Source organism: Hypoxylon fragiforme (genome assembly GCF_022984875.1).
Source record: "Hypoxylon fragiforme strain CBS 206.31 chromosome Unknown GGS25scaffold_3, whole genome shotgun sequence".
Taxonomy (NCBI): domain Eukaryota; kingdom Fungi; phylum Ascomycota; class Sordariomycetes; order Xylariales; family Hypoxylaceae; genus Hypoxylon; species Hypoxylon fragiforme.
In genome coordinates this window covers 762176-783457 of record NW_026054758.1, presented here as the reverse complement: position 1 = coordinate 783457, position 21282 = coordinate 762176, and the positions used below count along the sequence as shown (strand labels likewise).

General features: G+C 49.1%; 7 protein-coding genes across 7 annotated transcripts; 4 read left to right on the top strand and 3 right to left on the bottom strand.

Moving 5' to 3' along the window:
• Positions 1–51: 51 nt before the first annotated feature.
• On the top strand, positions 52–3013 carry GGS25DRAFT_480165 (uncharacterized protein). Its single transcript, XM_049260059.1, has one exon. It carries the CDS (start codon positions 674–676, stop codon positions 2576–2578), a length of 1905 nt encoding a protein of 634 aa, XP_049118603.1. The 5' UTR covers positions 52–673; the 3' UTR covers positions 2579–3013.
• GGS25DRAFT_168819 (uncharacterized protein) lies at positions 2649–3006 on the bottom strand. Its single transcript, XM_049256543.1, has one exon. It carries the CDS (start codon positions 2931–2933, stop codon positions 2718–2720), a length of 216 nt encoding a protein of 71 aa, XP_049118604.1. The 5' UTR covers positions 2934–3006; the 3' UTR covers positions 2649–2717.
• GGS25DRAFT_480164 (uncharacterized protein) lies at positions 3014–5896 on the bottom strand. Its single transcript, XM_049260058.1, has 3 exons — positions 5672–5896; positions 4823–5411; positions 3014–4323 (listed from the first exon to the last, which is right to left on the bottom strand). Exons 2-3 carry the CDS (start codon positions 5261–5263, stop codon positions 3298–3300), a joined length of 1467 nt encoding a protein of 488 aa, XP_049118602.1. The 5' UTR covers positions 5264–5411; positions 5672–5896; the 3' UTR covers positions 3014–3297.
• Positions 5897–8398: 2502 nt separating this feature from the next.
• GGS25DRAFT_519130 (citrate synthase) lies at positions 8399–10454 on the top strand (the record flags this gene model as incomplete). The annotated part of the gene is made up of 2 exons (XM_049263648.1): positions 8399–8857; positions 8922–10454. 2 exons carry the CDS (start codon positions 8399–8401, stop codon positions 10452–10454), a joined length of 1992 nt encoding a protein of 663 aa, XP_049118601.1.
• A 516-nt stretch (positions 10455–10970) lies between these two features.
• Positions 10971–11999, top strand: GGS25DRAFT_480154 (uncharacterized protein; the record flags this gene model as incomplete). The annotated part of the gene is made up of 2 exons (XM_049260057.1): positions 10971–11064; positions 11178–11999. A coding segment is annotated over exon 2 (260 nt), but the record flags the coding sequence as incomplete, so codon positions are not given.
• Positions 12000–14532: 2533 nt separating this feature from the next.
• On the top strand, positions 14533–15675 carry GGS25DRAFT_519128 (alpha/beta hydrolase fold-3 domain-containing protein; the record flags this gene model as incomplete). Its single annotated transcript, XM_049263647.1, has 1 exon — positions 14533–15675. The coding sequence occupies one exon, from the start codon at positions 14533–14535 to the stop codon at positions 15673–15675; it is 1143 nt and encodes a 380-aa protein (XP_049118599.1).
• Positions 15676–16380: 705 nt separating this feature from the next.
• GGS25DRAFT_480147 (MRG-domain-containing protein) lies at positions 16381–20127 on the bottom strand. The gene is made up of 4 exons (XM_049260056.1): positions 19408–20127; positions 17464–17735; positions 17299–17414; positions 16381–17246 (listed from the first exon to the last, which is right to left on the bottom strand). The coding sequence occupies exons 1-4, from the start codon at positions 19816–19818 to the stop codon at positions 17077–17079; spliced, it is 969 nt and encodes a 322-aa protein (XP_049118598.1). The 5' UTR covers positions 19819–20127; the 3' UTR covers positions 16381–17076.
• Positions 20128–21282: the final 1155 nt, after the last annotated feature.

Sequence of the window (21282 nt, the reverse complement as noted above, 5' to 3'; positions counted from 1 at the left end):
ACTTAGCCTAAAAACTCCAATGATAATAACTACCTATATATTTGCGTTCATTATTGGAGAGATTGGTGCTTATTTGCCTTTTGTAGGTAGTCATTGGATATAATTCGCAACCGAGTGGTATTCAGAATTACGACTGAGAGTCACATTTCAACTTGGTAGAGTGTGATAATAGTCATTCAAGAGGTTTATTTTCCGACGAGGTTGAAGATATTCAACATGTCTAAAGCATTAAGCCTATCAGGTTTTTCTCCCCAGGTCTCAGGCCAAGCAGAAGAAAGCAGTAGGTACTCAAGCACGATGATTCTGCAAATGCAGGTGCACTTGACCATCCACCTGTACCAACAAGCATTTTCCTGAAAGTTACACTTCATCTCCATGAATGGGAATCCATGTCACGATTTCACATGCGTCATTGAAGCAAGTGGTAGCAGGTGCACCTCTCACCAAATTTTGACTTGTGATTTTCGGTTCTTCTGCATCACCTTGACATGTTTGGCGTAAAATGTGCTGGTAACCTCAGGCGTCTGTCTATCTGTCTTATAGTACCCATTTGTCTTCCTTTCTTTAATTCCTCCCTCTCCTTCTCTTTCCACATTTTTGGTAAAATTTTGCCTTTTTCATTCACTTTTTGCTTTTGGCATTGCATTCCCTTCATGCATAGGATACCGAAATCATGGAGTTAATCTTCCTTTCGCTTGGATTATTCTCCTCCTTGTCTTATGCTGCATCTGCATCTCCTGCAGCAGATAACGTCATACGACTTAAACCTTCGTTGAACCCTCCCCCAGGCATTTCCAAGCCAATAGATCCTTCGTTTGCAGGCTTCGGCATAGAACCTTCCAACCTTTTCTCCTTCATGGGCGCCGCGGACCCCAATACCTTCACTCTGAACCTCCTCAACAACCTCGCGAACTACACGGGAAAGCCGCCTCATATTCGTATTGGCGGGAACACCCAGGACTACATGGTCTATCGCGAGGACCAGAACCAATGGACATGGATTAACAACGACAACGCCTTCGAGCATGGGGCAAATAAACAGGACAGCATGCTCATCGGCCCTCGCTTCTTCGAGGCCGCGAACCGTCTGCCGAACGGCACCACCGTGACCTGGGGGTTGAATCTAGCATACGATCAAGATGATCACATTAAACAAATCACGACAATGGCCAAGCAGGCCCTAACAAACTGCCCGAACCTGAAGATCACATCCTTCGAGATCGGCAACGAGCCGGATCTCTACCTGCAAAACGGCTTCCGCACCGGCCCGTGGGGCGGGCAGATCTACACGCAGCAATGGCTTTCGCGTGCCTCCGCCATCCACTCGCAAGTGCTGCAGCCCCACGGCCTGCCGAGCAACTTCTTCGAAGCCGCCGCCACCGCCTCCACGATCGGCACCGACTTCCAGATCTCAGACCTCCTGGGCTTCGACATCTGCACCGCCCCATCGTACCTCAGCGGCTGGAACCAGCACGACTACTACTACTACATCGGCGTCTCGGGGTACCCCGTCTCGCTCTCCCACCTGCTCCAGCTCTCCACGACCGAAGACCAATTCGCCGCGTGGACCGAGCAAGTGCAGCAGGCACAACGAACCCCGTACCCGTACGCTCTGCGCGAGATGGGGGTGGTCGGGCCGATCGGGCTCGAGGGCGTGACCAACGTCTTCGGCGCGGCGCTGTGGACGCTCAACTTCCTGCTGTACACGGCGAGCCTCGGCATCGCGGGCATCGGCTTCCACATGACGGACAACTCGAACGCGAGCGCGTGGCAGCCCGTCGCCATGTACGGCCGGCCGGCGCACGTGCGCCCGCTGTACTATGGCATCGTGGCATTCGACCAGGCGATCGGCCCCTCGTGCGCTGCGCGCGTCGCGCAGTACCCGGTACCCCAGGTGCCCGACGGGTACGGTGACTTCGTGCGCGCGTACGCGGTGTATCAGCAGCAGGCGCTCGCGACGCTGGTTGTTGTCAACGGCAAGGTGTTCAACAGCAGCAGCAGCAACAGCAACAGCAACAGCAACAGCGCGCCGGGGTCGCAGCCACAGAAACAAAGGGGCCGCATCACCGTACAACTCCAGCTCCCACCTTCCACCGCAGGGCAGACGCTGTACCTAGCGTACCTGACGAACGCCGGCGCGGACGCGACCGCCAACACGACGTGGAACGGGATCAGCTTCGAGCAGAGCGGCGACGGCACGCCAGCACAGGTCTCCTCCTCCGAAAACACAGTCCGCATCGCCAACGACGGCACCGCGACATTCTCGCTCCAGGACACGGAAGCCGTCGTCGCGAACCTCGGCAGAGAAGTCGGCGCCAGCACCCCCGGCGCGGAAACCTCGTGCTTGAATGTTCCGCAGAAGTCGCCTGGTGATAATGACACCGATACCACCCCTACGGACCCCTCTTCGTCTTCGTCGTTGTTGCTGCAGCCCCCCGCTGCGACGGGCGACGCCGGAACCCCTAATTCTCCAGACGACGATGCGGAGTCTGGTGTCGAGGCTAGATTCGTGTTAGGTACTTGTACTAGTACTGCGATTACGATTGCGATGGGCGTAATGATAGTTGGGTTATATTAATGTTTTAGTTTGGTGTTTGCGTTACCTAATAAGCTACCTACTTACTTGGGTATCTGCCTACCTGGTTAGTTGTCGCTACCTATGTACCTAGGCATAGGAACAGGAGTGTCGGACAGAAGCTGGTACAAGATATACCTACCTAGCCATTGATTATCGATGTCTGGACATGCTGTTTGTTCTTCTCTTTTGCTTTATCTAGCCCTGGGGGGTGGTAGTAGAAGCTGAGGAGTGGGAGACGTGTGTATTCTAGGTTACTTGTTATTATCTTAGCCAACTCAGGAATCCCTAACAGATAGGGAATACGAAGGACAGGCAGGATAGAAAAGGATAAAATGCATACATACACAAATCCCATCAGCTACATCAACGACACTTTACAAGAGAGAGAGAGAGCAAGTCTATAACGAACTGAATGATACGTGGTACACAAAGCATGTCCTTAGTGGAAATTTAACCAGTCTATTGTCGGTTTTGTTCCTGAAGACGCCTCTATAGCTAACTAGATACCTAGTTACAACTAGCCACTCCCCAGACCATCATGATAATTTCGAATTATTCGAATCTAGGTTAACTGGATCCGAAGCTCTACCTCCAAAGCGTAGGCACTTAACCGAACCTAGATAATCCCTTACAAGCCATGCTGTCATATCGATCATCTGCACGTTCTTTATATATAGAAATCAGAGGGGGATCTTTCATTCAAACACTCCTAGCTACATTTATGCTTGGAATTCCTGCACGTTACTTGATTCCCATCGGCCGGGGATGAGCGCAAGAGGTACAATGCCGGAGACGTGCATCTCAGGGCCGAAGATCTTGGCATTTAGGCCAAGCTCCTGTGTCGCAGCCTTCATGTTCTTGAGACCTTCTTGGTAGTTAGGACCAGCGCGACGCACCCAGATTTGGACGTTGTGCTCGTTGAGGGCCTTGGCATATTCGCGGAGAGCCCGGATGACACCCTTAAATGTGGAAGCAACGTTTGTGAAGTTAGCGATACCGCCACCGATGAAGAGAACCTTGCCCTTGGAGTCCGTGGGCGCGCGTAGCATAAGGTCTAGAACAGTTCGCGCATAGTAGTAGGTCTGAGATTCGGTGGGAGCACCCGAGTATTCACCGTAGTTCGCCAGATCATCGGCAAAACCTGCAGAGGCAATGGCATCGGCGTAGACAACGGAAGCACCACCACCAGCAACTAGGGTCCAAATACGGCCGTTGGGGTTTAGTACGGTGAGCTTTAGGGAAGCACCAGTCTTAGCATCGAGTTCAGCGATGTAAGCCTCTTCCTTCGTAAGCTCACGGCCAAACGGCGCAGGGAACTCCATAGGAGGTCCGGCGTCAACATTGACCTTGTCGCCGGCACTTGAGACGGCCGCAACTCCTAGGTTGGCGGGTGATCGCGCGATAGCCCATTTTACACCACATTCGAAGTCAGCGGTCTGATCCAGCTTGGCAGCAAGATCGAGGAAGTAGACATCGGCAGATGTAGCATCAGCATTGGGAACAACGACTAATGGGTTGATCTCAAGGTAGGTGAACTGGCAATCGACGTAGACAGCGTACAGGCGGGTGATGAAGTCAACCAAAACATTGTGGACACCCTTGGGAACCTTCTTCAAGAGAGTGCTAGCAATCTCCTCGTTTGAAGGATATTGCGAGAGATCCACAGGGATAAGAAGCTTCTCTGCCTTGGCATCGACATCACCAACATCAACACCACCTTCGTGAGTGAAGAGAATCCAATCGCCCTATTCGCAAAAGAGTTAGTAATCGAAGTGTAGATCATAAATGATTGGTTGCTGATAAGTAGAAAGGGGGGTTTGACATATGCGAACAAGGCTAGGAAATATTGTTTGGAGGGATTGCGGAAGTTAGATGAAGTGGATGCAACAGGAATGCATGTAGTTTAGTCTCCGTTCGCCCGTACGCGCCGCCGGCTCGGTCTTGAATTTCCGAATCAAATAAAGAGTGCGGCGGTACCACCACTTGGTGCGCACATAGTTGTAGAAAAACACAATTATTCCTTCCCCCCCAAGATTCTTGTTTCGGTGAACACACTGCATTCTCCATCCCTTTGTCATCAGACTTCGGATCTGGATCTGTGTCATGCCCAACATTATCATCCCCAGGATTTCATGTTTACTATGTTATGCATTCGCTGACCGCTTTCAAATAATTGGAGCCGATGGAGAGCATCGGCCATAAAATAAGAGGCGCAAATTGTTTATAAAGGAACAATGCACTTACATCTCGAACCGAGTTGATGTTGATGTAGTACTCGGTGCCGTCTGGGTGAGGTACGAAAGGCTCAACGAGGAACTGGCGCAGAACACCCTCAGTGTGCTCAACCTTCTGCACCTTGCCAGCACGTTCAGCAATCCATGCCTTCGCATCCGACCAGGACTTGTTGAGGGCTAGAAGACCACTCTTGCCTCGTCTCTTGATCAGTTGATCAGGCTTCGCAACGAACTTGGCGTCGCCGTGGAGCAGCCACGGGTAGGTGACCTCGGCCTGGTCAAGCACCGCGTTGACATCAGCATCCTCGGGGAAGTACAGCGAGGCCAACCTCGGCGGAGGGTTGTGTGTGGTCGGCTTGGGGAGAGGACTCGGCTTGATAACAGGAGCACGAGTGAGATGGTAGTTCACGATGGCCTTGCCGTCGGCCTCGAAAATGGCTTTGGCAGACATGATGACGAGGGAAACGAGTTATGCGTTAAAAAGGTATGTGATGTTTTTCAACTTTGTCGTATTCACAACCGTGTTGATCGTTTCTATTAAATTGGGAATATTAGCAACTGCTGTGATGATTCCCCTCTTTCTATTGGTGTCTATGATTCTGAGTTTGGATCAGAAGAGTGGAAGGTAACAGAAGAGATGGGGAGCATGGAAATTGTCCCAAGCTTTAAAGTTGAAAGAAGGGACTTATTCAGGAAAGGTTTGGTGCCAGTTGCAAGTTGCAAGTTGATCCCTCTCCCTCTCTCCTAATACCCAACACCCAATTCCACAAAAAAATAATAAAAAAATAGACGGGGACGGAGGGGGAAATATGAGGGGAACTGATAAATGAAGCCAAAGTTGTCTTCGTTTTCCTCTTACCTCGTCGCAATTGATATTATCTCAAGTCTGTTTGATATATTTTTCTCCAAAGTCACGATGCGACCAAGTGGTTTAGTGAGAATTGGGAGGTGTGGATTGCAAAAGTGACGGTGTTGGCAAGCAATTGAAAGATTGATTCAACTTCGAAAATCTTGTGCAGTAAACGGTGCGTTAGCGGTGCCGGTGCGAAGCTCCCACCAGAAGTTCTGTACCCTCTTTTTTTTTCGCTCTTTCTCGAGCCCGGACCCTTTGAATATCAATTGTACCCAACTAAAACTAAACTCTGCCAGGGGTTTCTACCTGGCGGGTGCGAGTGGGTACTTGGATTCAGACGCGGAGACGCTATCACGCCAAAACCATTGGGGCTATCTAATAGATACAAACGTCCCCGCTAACAACCGGAGAGGAGCTAGTACCGGTACCCCAACACCAACAGCCACCGCCACTTCCCTCTTTCGATGTTGTACATACAACTTGGTACTTAGCTGGTTAACAATCTGAAGTCGGCCAATGAGCTCGGGTTTTACTCTATCAGGTGCATGCCGTTCCTACCCAGCAGGTACATACACCACCTAGCACCACCAGCCTGCCCGCCTACCTACACCACCTAGGCACGATCTCGAACCTGCTACGCCGAAAAGTCTTACACATGATTTCCCATTGGAGAATCCCATATTAAGGCTGACATTTTTAGAATACTCCCGGCCGGCTTTTACTATTTTCATAAAATCCTACTATACCACTATGGAGGTAGTATCAACACTGCTGGTCTCCGGTATGATACTACTCTCTCCGATCGAATACCGAACCCGACCTTCGTTTACCATTGGCAGATCGGGGCTTATGACTCGGGCTTCGAATCCAAGGATCAAGTAAGCGACGGGTGAAGGAAGACGAATAATGCTCCAGCATCCAAGATCCTATTGCCAATAGGTACAAGGCATACTTTACTCCTTTCGCCTAGGCTTCAGCTCAGAGTACGGAGTAATTCATGGTGCGGGTTTTCATGCTCTCTGTCTTGGCTGACTTTGGGGTGTGGTACAAGGCGAGACATCCGTCTGCTTATTACCTAACCCGGAGTTAGTTATTGGGGAGTATCCGGCAAAAGAGAGGCCAATATCCAAGAATACTACTAGGTAGATATTATTCTCCGGATAGGGATTGGCTGATCAGCGAGAAGTGAGGGATGTAGTAGATCCCATTCAAGTGAAGGGGGAGACTACGCCTGTTTCATTATGTATTCTCAATCATCGTTAACGATGGCTTCATGGTTCGCATGCCTTATACTTTTCTTGAGTGTCATCTGATATATCAGTGATATATCAGTGATATATGAGTTATGCCTGGAATTATTCTAATTATGGAGAGAGTAAACGGAAAATTAATTTACTCGGTCTTGGATGTTGAAACTTGAAGGAAGATGATGAGGTGAGATGAATAAGCCCGCCTTAACTCTTGAGTGAGTACATGTATGGCCATCGGGCCAGGTCCTGTTAAGGTCAGAGGTACCGGTACCTAACCTTAAGAAATATGGAGGCTTCTCAATCGTACCGGGGACGCAAGCACCAGCTAGGATACATCGATGGTAAGGTGGGGTGGTCTCAGCAGCTATGCCCAACCATCAAACCCCCCCAGTCGCCAACATAAGCAGGATCACACAAGGATTTGCCAGGGCTATACTGGCAAGTGAAAGCCAAAAACAGCACTACAATTGGACCAGCGAAGAAGAATAGCTACTATTATCCCAGCGGCGCTTGTAAAGAAAAAAAGGGATCCGATTCAATTCAACAACTTCTTAAAAAATTTACCCCAACTAATCCGATCGAGACCTCTCACGGTTTTTTTTCTTTCTCGCCGGACAATCTTTGTGGACTCTTTTGGTCGCGACAGCAACCACACAATTTCAAGTTTGACATTATTATTTTCATCTTCATCTTCATCTCTTATTATTTTGGCTCTTAGAATCGAAAAAAGGAGAGAGAGAGTTTCTCGTTTCTATAGGACCTAGGTAAGTGCACTTTACTATTTGAAGCTATCACCGTTATAGATACAATGTTCGTTGTATTTTATCGTCCCCTCGGAATTCACCCCAATCGAGGTACCATGTACTAAAACCGGTAGTGCACGGCCTATTTCTTGTCCTGTCTTCCCTTTCTCAACCCAACCCTACCTACCCACCAACTGCAACTGCAGGCACGAAGCTTTCTACTTACATTGTGGGTCCCTGCATCGATTAAACTGCACTCAATTTCTACTAAGTAATTCCTCACCTGAGGAAAATAATCCCAGTTGTCGTCAAAGCTCACCGACCCAAAAAATCCCCCCCCTTCTCTCCCACTACACACTACCAATTCCTATTCCCATCTTCTCGAGCTAGCCTCCTTCATACTTAGGATTAATTCTTATTAATTCTTGCAACTGCAATTTGATCTAACAATCTTTGCAGTATTCAGTGCAAGGAGAGTTCAAGAGAGAATTGTCCAAATTCAGAACTATTTCAATCTTAGCTGAGGTACGTGTTTTATTCTTACCACAAAACAAGTTGCCCCTCCTAGAAAATCACGACAAAATTCCTCGTCTTGGTGGATATACGTAGTTTGTATATGGTTGAGATATCTAAGGGTTTTGGACGAAGTGGCTTGAAAGTAGTATATTAGCAATACTCCCCGACTAACTTTTTCCATCAATTATAGAGAAGAGGAACTCTTTGAAACCCACGCGATCACAATGTCTTCCACTGCCGCTACCGGTGCCACTGGCGCCGCGAATGGTGGACTGTCTGCTAACGACAACATCACCCGCTTCGCTGCTCCTAGCCGACCTCTAAGCCCTCTCCCCTCACACGCCCTATTCAACAACAAGACAAGATGCTTTGTCTACGGCCTCCAGAACCGAGCAGTGCAGGGCATGCTTGATTTCGACTTCATTTGCAAGCGACCTACACCCTCGGTTGCTGGCATCATCTATACCTTCGGTGGTCAGTTCGTCAGTAAGATGTACTGGGGAACTAGCGAGACCCTACTCCCAGTTTACCAGGAGACGGCCAAGGCCGTGGCCAAGCACCCCGATGTCGACGTTGTAGTCAACTTCGCCTCCTCGCGAAGTGTCTACTCCTCCACGATGGAGCTGATGCAATTCCCTCAAATTAAGACCATCGCTATCATTGCCGAGGGTGTGCCAGAACGAGTAAGCAAGCCCACAAGAGTACTTCGTATTATGTATAAGTGTAACTGACATTTGCAATGAATAGCGTGCACGAGAAATCGCCCATGTTGCGCGCCAGAAGGGTGTCACCATTATTGGCCCCGCCACCGTTGGTGGTATCAAGCCTGGCAGCTTCAAGATCGGCAACACCGGTGGTATGATGGACAACATTGTCGCCTCCAAGCTTTACCGCAAGGGTTCCGTTGGCTACGTTTCCAAGTCGGGTGGTATGTCCAACGAGCTGAACAACATCGTCTCGCAGAACACCGACGGTGTCTACGAGGGTATTGCCATTGGTGGTGACAGATATCCGGGCACCACCTTCATTGACCACATGCTACGATATCAGCAAGACCCCGACTGCAAGATACTGCTACTACTAGGTGAAGTAGGTGGTGTCGAGGAGTACAAGGTCATTGATGCCGTGAAGCAGGGTATCATTACCAAGCCTGTCATTGCATGGGCTATTGGTACTTGCGCAAGCATGTTCAAGACGGAGGTTCAGTTTGGTCACGCTGGATCTTTTGCCAACTCGCAACTTGAGACAGCTGCGATGAAGAACAAGATGATGAAGGAGGCCGGTTTCCACGTTCCCGACACCTTTGAGGACCTACCCCAGGTCGTCAAGACTGTCTACGAGAAGCTCGTCAGCGAGAAGGTCATTGTTCCCCAGCCTGAGCCTGTCGTCCCCAAGATTCCCATCGACTACTCGTGGGCGCAGGAGCTTGGCCTCATCCGAAAACCTGCTGCCTTTATCTCTACCATCTCCGACGACCGTGGCCAGGAGCTTCTCTACGCCGGCATGCCCATCTCCGATGTGTTCAGGGAAGACATTGGCATTGGTGGTGTCATGTCTCTTCTTTGGTTCCGCCGTCGTCTACCCGACTACGCCTCTAAGTTCTTGGAGATGGTTCTTATGCTCACTGCCGATCACGGCCCGGCTGTCTCGGGTGCCATGAACACCATCATCACTACTCGTGCAGGCAAGGATCTCATCAGCTCCCTGGTCTCTGGTCTTCTTACTATTGGTTCTCGATTCGGTGGTGCCTTGGACGGTGCGGCTGAGGAGTTCAGCAAGGCTGCTGACAACGGCCTCAGCCCTCGTGAGTTCGTAGACACTATGCGCAAGCAGAACAAGCTCATCCCGGGTATTGGTCACCGCATCAAGTCGCGTAACAACCCTGATCTCCGTGTAGAACTTGTCAAGGAATACGTGTTGGCCAGATTCCCCAGCCACAAGCTTCTAGATTACGCGTTGGCCGTTGAGACGGTGACGACGTCGAAGAAGGACAACCTCATCCTCAACGTTGACGGCTGTGTCGCTGTCTGCTTTGTGGATCTGATGAGGAGCTGTGGTGCGTTCAGCCCCGAGGAGGCTGAGGATTACATGAAGATGGGAGTCCTAAACGGTCTCTTCGTCCTGGGCCGAAGCATCGGTCTGATCGCACATTACCTAGACCAGAAGAGACTGCGCACAAGTCTATACAGACATCCTTGGGATGACATTACGTACCTGCTCCCTACCCTGGCCCAAACGGGACCTGTGGGTGAGAGCAGAGTGGAGGTTGCCATGAAATAGATAGACGGCGGATGCATTTGAAACTTGCTTAGAGGCTACACATAATTTTTTCTTCCGCTAGAGAGAGTGGAGGAAATAAGATTATAATCGCCAGGGTGGAGTCGATGAGGCAACCTTGAAAGTTGTAGCTGTCAGGGACAGATTTGTATGAGAAGATTTCACATCGAGTTCAACAGACCTGGGCCGGGACATGTTTTGAGCGTGATACCAAACGCAAGGGGTGGTAACTAAACTAGTATTTCCATTGCCTCGGGTTCGGAAATCTAGACAATAGACTTATGAAAATGATGGTAAATAAATTCAACTTGTCTTTTTGATGTTATGCTGCTGGCTACCAAGGCCTATGTGAATGTAACGTAGATATCCAAACTTGCAAAGTCCCTTGAAAAGGAGTAAAGAGAAGATTAGATAAGGTATTTGCACGATGTATTATGTAAGCTCGGAAATCCCTCGCAAAGACCCACTTAAATATGAATTGACGTACTACAGTACCTACTAGCAGTACAGGTCCAAAAAGTTCAATTTAGTAGCAAAAAACAAAAAATAGGAAAGAATTAAACCAACGTTGAAAGACTTCAATCAGTTCAACAAACACTCAGTTGAGTAGTCGGTATGTCGCACACATGCCCTTCTTTCCAATGACCTTCATCTTACCTACCTATACATTTGACATTTCTTGCTATTTCAATGTTATGGCAGCTATCTAATTGAGTCGCATCGCAGTCTACTAGGTTAGGTACATACTTGCCTACCAGCCGAGTCGGTTTTTCGATATCGACATAGACTTTTAGCCCACACACCACAGCACAGCGCATTCCGAGCGCCAGGGAACCAAACCAAACGATTAGAGAAGGGGGCGAAGGAGGCAAAAAAAAACCCCCTGGGGGAAAATATTTTATAAAATAAAAGCCAACGAAAAATGTCATCCTTCTTCCGCGTAACCCTCCACCGCTCCGCCATCGGCCTCCCCGAGCGCACCAAAGGTGTCCTGGCGGCCCTCGGCCTGCGCAAGCGCTCCCAGACCGTGTTTCACCTCGTGTCTCCGCAGTCGGCGGGTATGATACTCAAGGTGAAGGAGCTGGTCAAGGTGTCGGAGGTCGACCGCGCGTTGTCGAATAAGGAGCTCAGGGACGAGAGGAGGCCGGAGAAGGGGTTTTGGGTCGAGAAGGCTGTGCCTAGGTGAGGGTGGTGAGGTGGATGGATGGATGGGCGTGAGTCTGGTATGGTGAGTGGACTGGGTTGATGGGCATACTGCTTGCTTGCTTGCTTGCTTGCTTTACGAGAGTCCCGGAATACGGTATACATACCCGCTTACCTACCTAGGCAGGTAGGTATATAGCGAGTGGTGCAGTCTGTACAGCCTCGCATTGTATATACCACTTGCTCGTACAACACGATCAAGAGCAACTCCCCCAAAAATAAAAGAACATACAAGTAACAGCAGGTCGGAATACCTACATATGTAGTGGTATGGAGAATGGCATATACGGCGAGCACGAATGGTCGTCGAGTGATGCGCAATGGAAGACAGTATATGAAACCTTGCCACAGTGCTTAACGAGATAGATGGTTGACTCACCCATATAGGTAAGTTAAGCCCGTCTGTTAGTCATATGCCTATCTACCTATGTCTATTTTCCATGAAATTATTTGGTATATTACCATGATAAGGTGGATTGTATACAAAATGTCAAAGAGGCCCAGATCTGATACCTACATGACAATGTCTAGTCGCCCGTTGCGAAGGTTTATTTATGCTAGCATTCACCCATCCACCACCCATTGCAAACTTCAGCGAGGCCTTTCTACACGTATATAGGTACAACCTATCAATGCCCCCCCCCCTTTTCCGTCTCGGCTCCGCACTCCGATATAGTTATCAGGCGGTGGAAACATCCCCATCTCCACGCCAAGAAGATCGATGGGGCCTCTCTGGAGATCTAGGTAACCTATGTAGTTAAATCGATCCGCTCTTCTTCTTTACCTGGTTGCGGCACGGAGCCTCGCGATGTAAGTTAGTTACATATGTATGTGCAAAACATGCACGTCACTTTCGGTGGGCTGAGCATCGTACGTACGTACAGTACAGTATTACAATCAATGGGGGATGTCTCTTGGGGAAACGAGTATTGTCCCCCTATCTATATAGGTAGTTAACTATATCACAGCTCACAAAGTAGCCTACCTTACCGCCCCATCATTGGGGAGGGGGGGGGGGGGGGGGAGACACCACCGATACCCAGCTCAACCGTCCCACCCCCAACCCAAGAAAAGAAATCCTCACTTCGTTTCATCCTACTCCCCCTCCCCCTCCGCGCCGCCTACCCACACGTCCCGGAAGGAAGGAAGGAAGGAATGATTTCACCAACGTCCTGACTGACTATCCGCCAGAAGGGGGTAAGGGGTGTAAAAGCTGTACGATACATTGTACATAGCTGCAGCTCAGACCAGTTTTTTTGTTCTTTTTTTGCTGGGGAATGGTGGGGCGGTAGGTATGTACGTACCTATCTTGATAGCCGGTATAATAGCCGGGGGATTGCGAGGACGAGGATCACGACTATGCTGATGATGATGATGATGGCGAGGGAAGAGACAGGAGTAGTAGGTAGGTATATGATATTTACGGGACGGGGTGGTTGTTAAGAGGGAGACGGCATTTATCAGGTGTCTAGACGAGTAGTTAATGGAATTGACCAAAAAATAATAATAATAACTTTATCAGGATCTTAGGTAGGTAGGTAGGTGGGTAGGTACCTAGCTAGCTGGCAGGTAAGTACACTAGGCATCACGATGTCTCAGCCATTTGGGAGCCGGGTATCATCATCATCATCATCACTCTGCGGTCGATAGTCTTTCATGCTTAAATTTTTTTCTTTTTCGAAAAAAGGAGAAGTCTATGATGGGCACTTCTGTCTTACCTGTTCTATTGTACTGTGGTATCAATAGTACTTCGTTAAATGTTCAATGTTGCATAACTAGCTACCTGGGTGTTAGTATTATTGTCATTCCCTTCAGATACATGCTTTAGTTATAGAGAGCCGAGAAGATAGAAGAGCTCTTGCTTGTAAAAACCCTTTCGTTAACAAACTCATGCTCACTGGCGTGATATTCACATTTTTCCCCATGCCTTTTGCTCAAATCTTGTGACCGGCTGTTCATGGTATACCTACCTACCTAAGCATCGAGGTTGTGAGAGTGTGTGTTGTTAAAGACATGAGACCTGAACTAAAGCAGCCAGATCGTCGACAGCTGTGAAACATCTGCGGACAGCTGCCACGTGCCAATTCAATTCTCCTTAGCCGTCTGGACGTCCCGATTCCCTTAGCTTGCAACCTCCCTGGTAACCATTACCATGCGCCTTGTATAGACATTAGATTGTCAATATTCATTGACATTTCCTCACATTTCGTCAAATTCCCTATTTCAAAAAGTCGATATCCCGCTCAATTCTTGTCTCACACAAAACACGCCAAATGGATCCGATAAGCACAAGAGGCGTTTTTCTTTTTTTTTTATCAGCACGAATATGTAACATGACTTGGAGTAATCTTACCAGCATCGCCGAGCTACTAAAAATGAGGAGAGACCGGGCTGGTGCAGATTGTATTTACCTAACCTAGTACCTGGTCTAGTTTCCTGACCAGCCGGGTCGGCACTTGGAATGAACACATTCACCCATTCTCTAAACCAAGAGTTAACCCATGTATACCAAGGTTATCATGGCTTTGAACCCCAGCTACTCGGGTAGGGAGGAACTGGCCAACACGTGAAGATAATCCACGGCATCCCTTATCATCACGTCCATTTTCTAGAGGCGGGAGGGCTGTTTCTGATTAGGGTAGTACAAATATCTCGTTTGGTAGTAAATGCCGAGAATATCTTTTGAAGGCGTCTTGACGAAGAACGCCATCTGCCAGCATCTTCGTTCCTGTCTTTGCACATCAGTGGGGTATACCTTGACCCGGGCAGCAGTTTTACCTAGGCAATAGCATCACCACTCAGCTGCCTACTTACCTACTTACCTACTTATCTAATTCCCAGCTATTACATACCACGCGGTTTCTGCGTGCCTTCAGAGATGGCCAACAAGAACTCACATCCACTCGTATCATACCAACCGTTCAGGCTTCTGTTCCAATTGGCATCCGTCGGAACGATCGTCGTCCGTCTTCCCTTCTGGGCTGCGATTGCACTCATCCGACCTCTCAGGCCACACCCAAAATGGACCGCCAAACAGACGTTCACGGTACACCTCATGCATGCGATTATTGGCATGAGCTCGCGCATCTCCATCACACTGCCGCTCTCCATAGAAGGCGGGAAAGAAGGGGACCGGTTCCAGGTCATCAAGCCACGGTCCCCGGACCGATATATAGGGCCACTGGAATCCAACGACGTTAAGCCCGCGACCGTGGGGGGAACCTGGTACCCGGATGTTCCCGCCGCAGACATCGCTTCGAAACTAGTAGTCCTCTACCTCCACGGTGGCGCGTTCGTCCTCGGGGACGGCCGACCGGGGGAGACCGGGTTCGCGACCAAAAGCTGGCTCGAGCACGGCGGCGCCGACGCCGTCTTCGCGCTGCAATACCGGCTCGCCGGCTACTCCAACCGCGACCCCTTCCCCGCAGCCCTGCAGGACACGCTGACGAGCTACCTGTTCCTGCTCGAGGACCTCCAGATCCCGGCGCGGCAGATCGTCGTCTCGGGGGACAGCGCCGGCGGGAACCTCGCCATCGCGCTGCTGCGGTACCTCCACGAGTTTGGCGCCGAGCTCGGGATCCCGGTGCCGAGGTGCGCGGCGCTGGTCTCGCCGTGGGTCACGCCGTTGACATACGATGCCCTGCCGCGCACGCCAAACTGGCGGACAGACTGGGTCCCGACGGCGTTTCTGAAATGGGGCGCCAATGCGTACGCCGGACGCTTCGCCGCCAACCCGAAATCTGAATATCACCCGTATATCACGCCGCTAGGTAACCCGTTCCCCGCACCGGTGCCCATCTTCGTCAATGCTGGCGCGGCGGAGGTCTTTGCGCCGGATATCGCGCGCTGGGCGGAGGAGATGGGAGAGCAGGAGGAGGAGGAGGAGGGGGGGAATGTGGTGGAGCTGCACTATGAAGAGGCGGCGTGCCATGATACGCTGATGCTCGGCAATGCGTTCGGGTTCGAGGAAAGCGCGTGGGGGGTCGCGGCGAAGATGGGGGAGTTTGTTAGGAGGTATTAGTTGGAGGTGTTGTAGGTCTCAATGTAACAGCAGGCTTGTGTGTTTATTGTTAGAAAGGAGAAAATTATGCTATTATACCAACTTAGGTATATGTTGGCAACCCCTCTGTCCTGGGCCTAAATGAGCCCTTAATCTTGCTGTATCCATCCACTGCCTAAGCCCTGTATTTAACTCGCTTCGAGCTTGCTTCAGGCATCAAAACTGATGATAAGATACTCGTTTGCCGTTCTTTCCTCCTGCTTTATTAGAGTTCGCTCCTTCCAAGTTTATAAACCCCTCCTGTCAAAGTTGCTCATAAGTGGGCCAGCAAAAGGTTTAAAGAAACAGCGGCAGCAACGATGCATCAACCTTAGGTACCGAGGGTAGGGTAGGGCATGTTGACGCACAACTTGAAGAGGGGCAGATGAATTTTTTTTTTTAGATATTTCCATGGTAACAGGAAGGCGCTGATAGCACGTTCCTGCCTAGTTCGATATAATACCATCAGTCTAGAATAACTAATAATCAATGTCTACTCTGTGCTTAGTCATACGCATATCATTAAGTATTTAATCAGCATTAATATACGTAGGGCTCATTGGTAGCTACGTGCATATTACTATCCTGTAGACGCAGATGAACAATTCGGGAGTCAGGGGGCTCAGGCGTTTAGTTCTACGAGGTATGGTGATGACGTGGGGCTATGTAGATAGGTAGGCGCTTCTGATAGTATCGTGATGCATTGTATTCAGCAGTTGATTGGGTAGGTATCATCAATACGAGGGACTTCCAGAGGATTCGGAGCATAAAAAAACGAGGTCAAAAGCACGAACGAAACTTCCACTCATTGAGGTACCCGAACACTGAGATAGCCCAGCCATGAACTCCATGAACACTCCAAATTATTAGGCACGATGTAGCACAACTTTGTAAAAGACACCCAGGCACAGCAAATCAAGTCACGTCACATCAAGGAAAAGAACCAGAAGAGTAAAAAAAGACCCGCGAAATTAAACTATGGGTACAATACGGCATAGAAGGGAATCCCTATCCGGAGACGGGAATAACCTCTTTGCCAACGAGTCCAAAAAATATTCCTCCACTTTCCTCCTCTCATGGAACCCTTCGTAATGTGTACCTAGTAGGTAGGCACCTAGAGAGCCGATAAGTATACCCCTCACATCCATATGGATATATAGAGGAAATCCACCTCTTATTTTTCGTAATGCCTTACATGGCATATACTTGACAGAAGCAGAGGACCGTGTCGACTGTTGGGTATTATATAGATGTATAGAGAGGGTGTGAGTCTTGTTGCAAATTTGAGTTCGAGACTCCCTTCAGCCTCACACATGCCGCGTAGTATCGTTATATAAGAGGGATCATGGACGACATGGCGATTTCTTGAAGACTAGTCGGTATTTAGTCCTTGGCCTTCTGGATGTAATCCTGGGGAGGTGACTCGTAGTGGTTCACGAAGTACGTATCCGTGTTGCGAGCAAGCCAGGCACAGAACTTGGACAACTCCTCTCTAAGGCGGTTGACCGATTGCTGATCCATGTTGGTCTGAGCAATAAGTTCTGGCAGCGAGACTGTAGGCAGTTAGTTCGAGTTTTTTGATGATACGGGGGGATTATGGCATACCTAGAAGACGCATCAAATGCTCAGGGCCATAGAAGTCGCTCGCGTGCTTGCCGTGGTACTCGGGGTCGTTGGATTGCCACTTTTCGTGGATCTCGGCATATTGGACACGCTCGAACCTAGCTGCAGTTAGAATCTAGCCTCGAATTTCAGAACAGTAGAACTTACCGATAGAGAAGGATACGTCCAAGAGATCGGTTGAAATACTCCTTGAGGCCAGATAGCGTCTCGTCGAGGATGTCGACATGAGACGAGCCAGCAGGGCGCTTGGGGGTCTCATAAGCGGAGTAGTCGTCGATAATCTTTGAGACGGGGTGAGGGTGGGGGAGGGGGACGAGCTGGTAATTCTTGGTGACATTCTCCCAGTCGTCAACGAGCATCGCCTTCAAGATGTCGGGAACGATGAGTTTAATTGAAGGGCGAGCGTGGAATATGTCCTCCTGTGGTTGGGCGTTAGCATCATCATTAATAACCCGTCCAATTCTGTCTTCGAAGGCTTCCAGGTCGTGCGGCCTATAAGGCTCGCTAGAAGGGATCCCGGCCACTGGTCTGTTGATACCATGGTCAACACCACGGTACCAAATCATTATTTGGCGGGTCAAGACGCCTCGCTCCTCGGCGTCAATGGCCTTCGGGTGACCATCTTGGTGTGCAGCGCTTATAGGAACCTCGAATCGGTCGTCATTAACGAGGAGCTTTCCGTCCTTGCCGACGTATTTGAGGTTCTTTCGAGGGAGCGACAAGAGGTATGACTCGTTGTCGCCCGCTCGTGCCCACTGCTTTTCCCTTTTTCATGAATTCTTGTTGACGAGCCAGAATGCTCTCGTCGGAGAATTTGTTCAGCTGAGGGGCATTGTCGCTATTGGCAGCCATGGTGGAAGGGTTGGTAGGAGTTTTGCTTTTGGGGGATGAGTTTTTGGAAGCAGCTGCTTTCTTGGTAGGAGCTGCTTTTTTGGTAGGAGAGGTTGGTTTGGGAGGAGATGATTTTTTAGGTGATGACTTTTTGTGATTTGAAGTCAAGGTGGGGTGGGGGAGACGGGGTACGGTGGCAGCATCCAGAGTGGCAGTTGAGCTTCTGGTTGCTCGGGTCTGCCGAGAAGTCGATGGATTGCCAGTCGACTTCTCTTGCTGGGAGGCAGCTGTGGCCGCAATGACAGCATCAAGTGATGCCGCGTTGCCTGCCTCGATTGCCTCCCGCGCGGCTTCCGGGTGATCCAGATCGATTAGTTCTGGATCCTCGGGGTCAGTATGACTACGGGTTCGTCTTGGTGGAACCGTATAGTCATTGATGGTAATGATGCGTCTTGGTCTAGGCGCCTGCGTATTCTTCTTCGGACCCATCTTGAAACAATCGTTGGATTGATATGAAGGGAATAAAAAGAATGGGTTGAGGATTAGGTAGTGAATAGGGTTGGTGTCTTTGTGTTGGGTGTGAAGAAATTTGAACGATTTATGAGGTTATGCGTTCGAAGGCGTGTGTGTATGGAAGGAGGATAGAATTCCGTCAAAGTATTTTACGCAAGGGTTTATATAGTTTTTGGAACCAGTGCGGGAAGCATAGATGGCGATTCGGCAAGGAGGATGCCCTAGGCACCAAATTGTTTTGGCGCCCTCAAAATAGCCGCCATTGTCATGTTGACAGTCGTTCGTCGCAAGTTCATGCCTGAATCCTCAGGCTACCCAGTTACGTCCCACCGTGTGAGAAGAATATTAAACATGCCGTCCCAATGGCATCGGTATTCACCCCACTTGCTCCCATTCCTACTCCCATTCACACTGATGGGCTGTTCATGTTTGTAAACCCATACTCTGAGAGTAAAGACTACCAAGCGGGTGTCGTTCAACATTGCAGTAACCTCAGTATGCCGTGAAGATAGTAAATCCAGGGCCAAGGTCGAGATTGATAGCCGGCCTCCGGTGAAAGAATCCAGGTACGTATTTGGGGAACGGGTGGCCTCTAGTCCTTCCTATGTGGCGATATTGATCCATATGGAGGGAGGTACTGATATATAAAGAAAGGACAGGCGGGTTGAAGGCATTTCAACGCCCACGATCCCCAGAATCCGATGCTGACTATAATGAGATATAGGTGAATGAAATAAAGGGACTTACGTTCTCTAGTTCAAAGTCCCTGCCGCGCCGAGGGCCACGGCCGCCAAAGCTTGAGGATCCGGCAGCACGCTCTTCACTACCACGAGCAGAACTCAACTCGGAACCGTTAGCCTTAACACCCTTCTTTCCTCCTTTAGGGCCATGAGTCCGCATTCGAGCCTGAGCTTGCAGTTGACTGGCAAGCTGCTTATTGTCCTCAGTGAACTTTCGTATACGGTCCTGCGAAACCCAATCATCCCAGCTAGCTTTCCAGCCCTTATAATGGATGCGGTACTGTGCATCTTCAGGCTTCTGGCCGGACTTTACGGCAACCTCAATGATCTTTGCTTCATACATTAAGTCGCCATGAAAGCAAAGAACCTTTTCGTCTTTGGCGTATGGAGGCGCCTGGCTCTGTCTTGAGGGAGCCATGATCGCGTTGGTTACGATTATGTTCACAGGGGTGGAAATAAGAAGTAAGAAGGGGCGATAATTATAGTTATTTTCAGTGCAGTCTTATGTGTCACAATTCTTGATTGCTTTATTGTAAGAACAATGACGAATTTGATGCGTCTTTCGCAATTTGTGTGAAGAGGTGAAGAAAAAAAGGGGGGAAGGTTTGCGTTAAGATCACATGCGATTGAGGAAGGAAGTGTTTAAAGTGTGCTTGCTTAGCAAAGAATGTCGTTCCTGCCCGTGGCAATGATACACCAAAAAAGCTCGGACGCGTTTTCCGACGCGCTTTGCCTTAAAGTGGTTTTTTTCCCCAACACCCACCCCGGTGTATTTGCAGGAGGTAGATGAACCCAAGTGCCCCCCTGTAGATCACCTCAAACTCCCCCCATTTTAGGCCTAGTGTCCCGCTATAAAGCCCACCCAGAATGGGGCTCGGTCACACGAAAATCCGGAGTTTAGCGAGTTGTAATTGGCCATATGACTGACAGGGGCCCACCTGATTATTTGAACTTTCGAGTCTTATTTTTTGAGTTTTGCTGGCTGCAAAAAGCCCAAGCTTCAAAGCTTCAATCTGCCTAAAACCACACAATCCATCATCAGTCCAAGCTGAGGCTTTAGTGCATCCTATATCGTTGGAATCGCCTCAATTAGAGCCTCCAAACAATATATGTTTCAGATTGATGCGATATCTGAATCTGAAGTTATTTGAATTTAAAGATTAAGAAGCACCTGAAAAAAGATACATCTGTAACCAATACCTGGATCACGTGATAACCCTCGGCTAGCGCCAACTGCCTTTGCTTCAAGAAATCCTAAATAACTTCGCAACTACCGGTCGCATCAATCTGAAACATATATCATTTGGAAGCGCTAATTGAGACGGTTCTAATGATACCGGTTGCATCAAGATGCGTCCATTGAAGGAAAAGTTATTAAGGATAGTATGTTAGAGGCTAGCTGGAGAGCCCGGACCAGCGCTATGTACTAGGGTGCGGATAAGCCTCCGATAGCAATTTATTTTTAATTAATTAATGATTAAATAAGAATCAATTAAAAATCAATTAAGAATTAACTTATAATTGATTACAAATTAATTATAAATCAATTAAATTAAAATTAAAATATATAAAATATTAAGAGTTTTGCTATGTGCACTACCTATTTTTGCTATCGGGGCCTTAGGTGCACTACCTTTAGGTACCGGTACATGCCCTAAATTTTGAAATCCGGGCCTAATCTAGCGCCTCTAGCGCCCCCAGCTGCCCACCTCAATTCAATCCAAATAACCTTCTGAAACATATAGCCACAAACGTGCAACCGGGTTCAATTGAAAGCGCATTTAATTACCGATTGATTGATATAGGTCTCTAATTGAGGCGATACGTGGTCGCAAAGTTATTCAAGTAAGTAGGTCGCAGCCTGGGAGGCACGTGATCACCC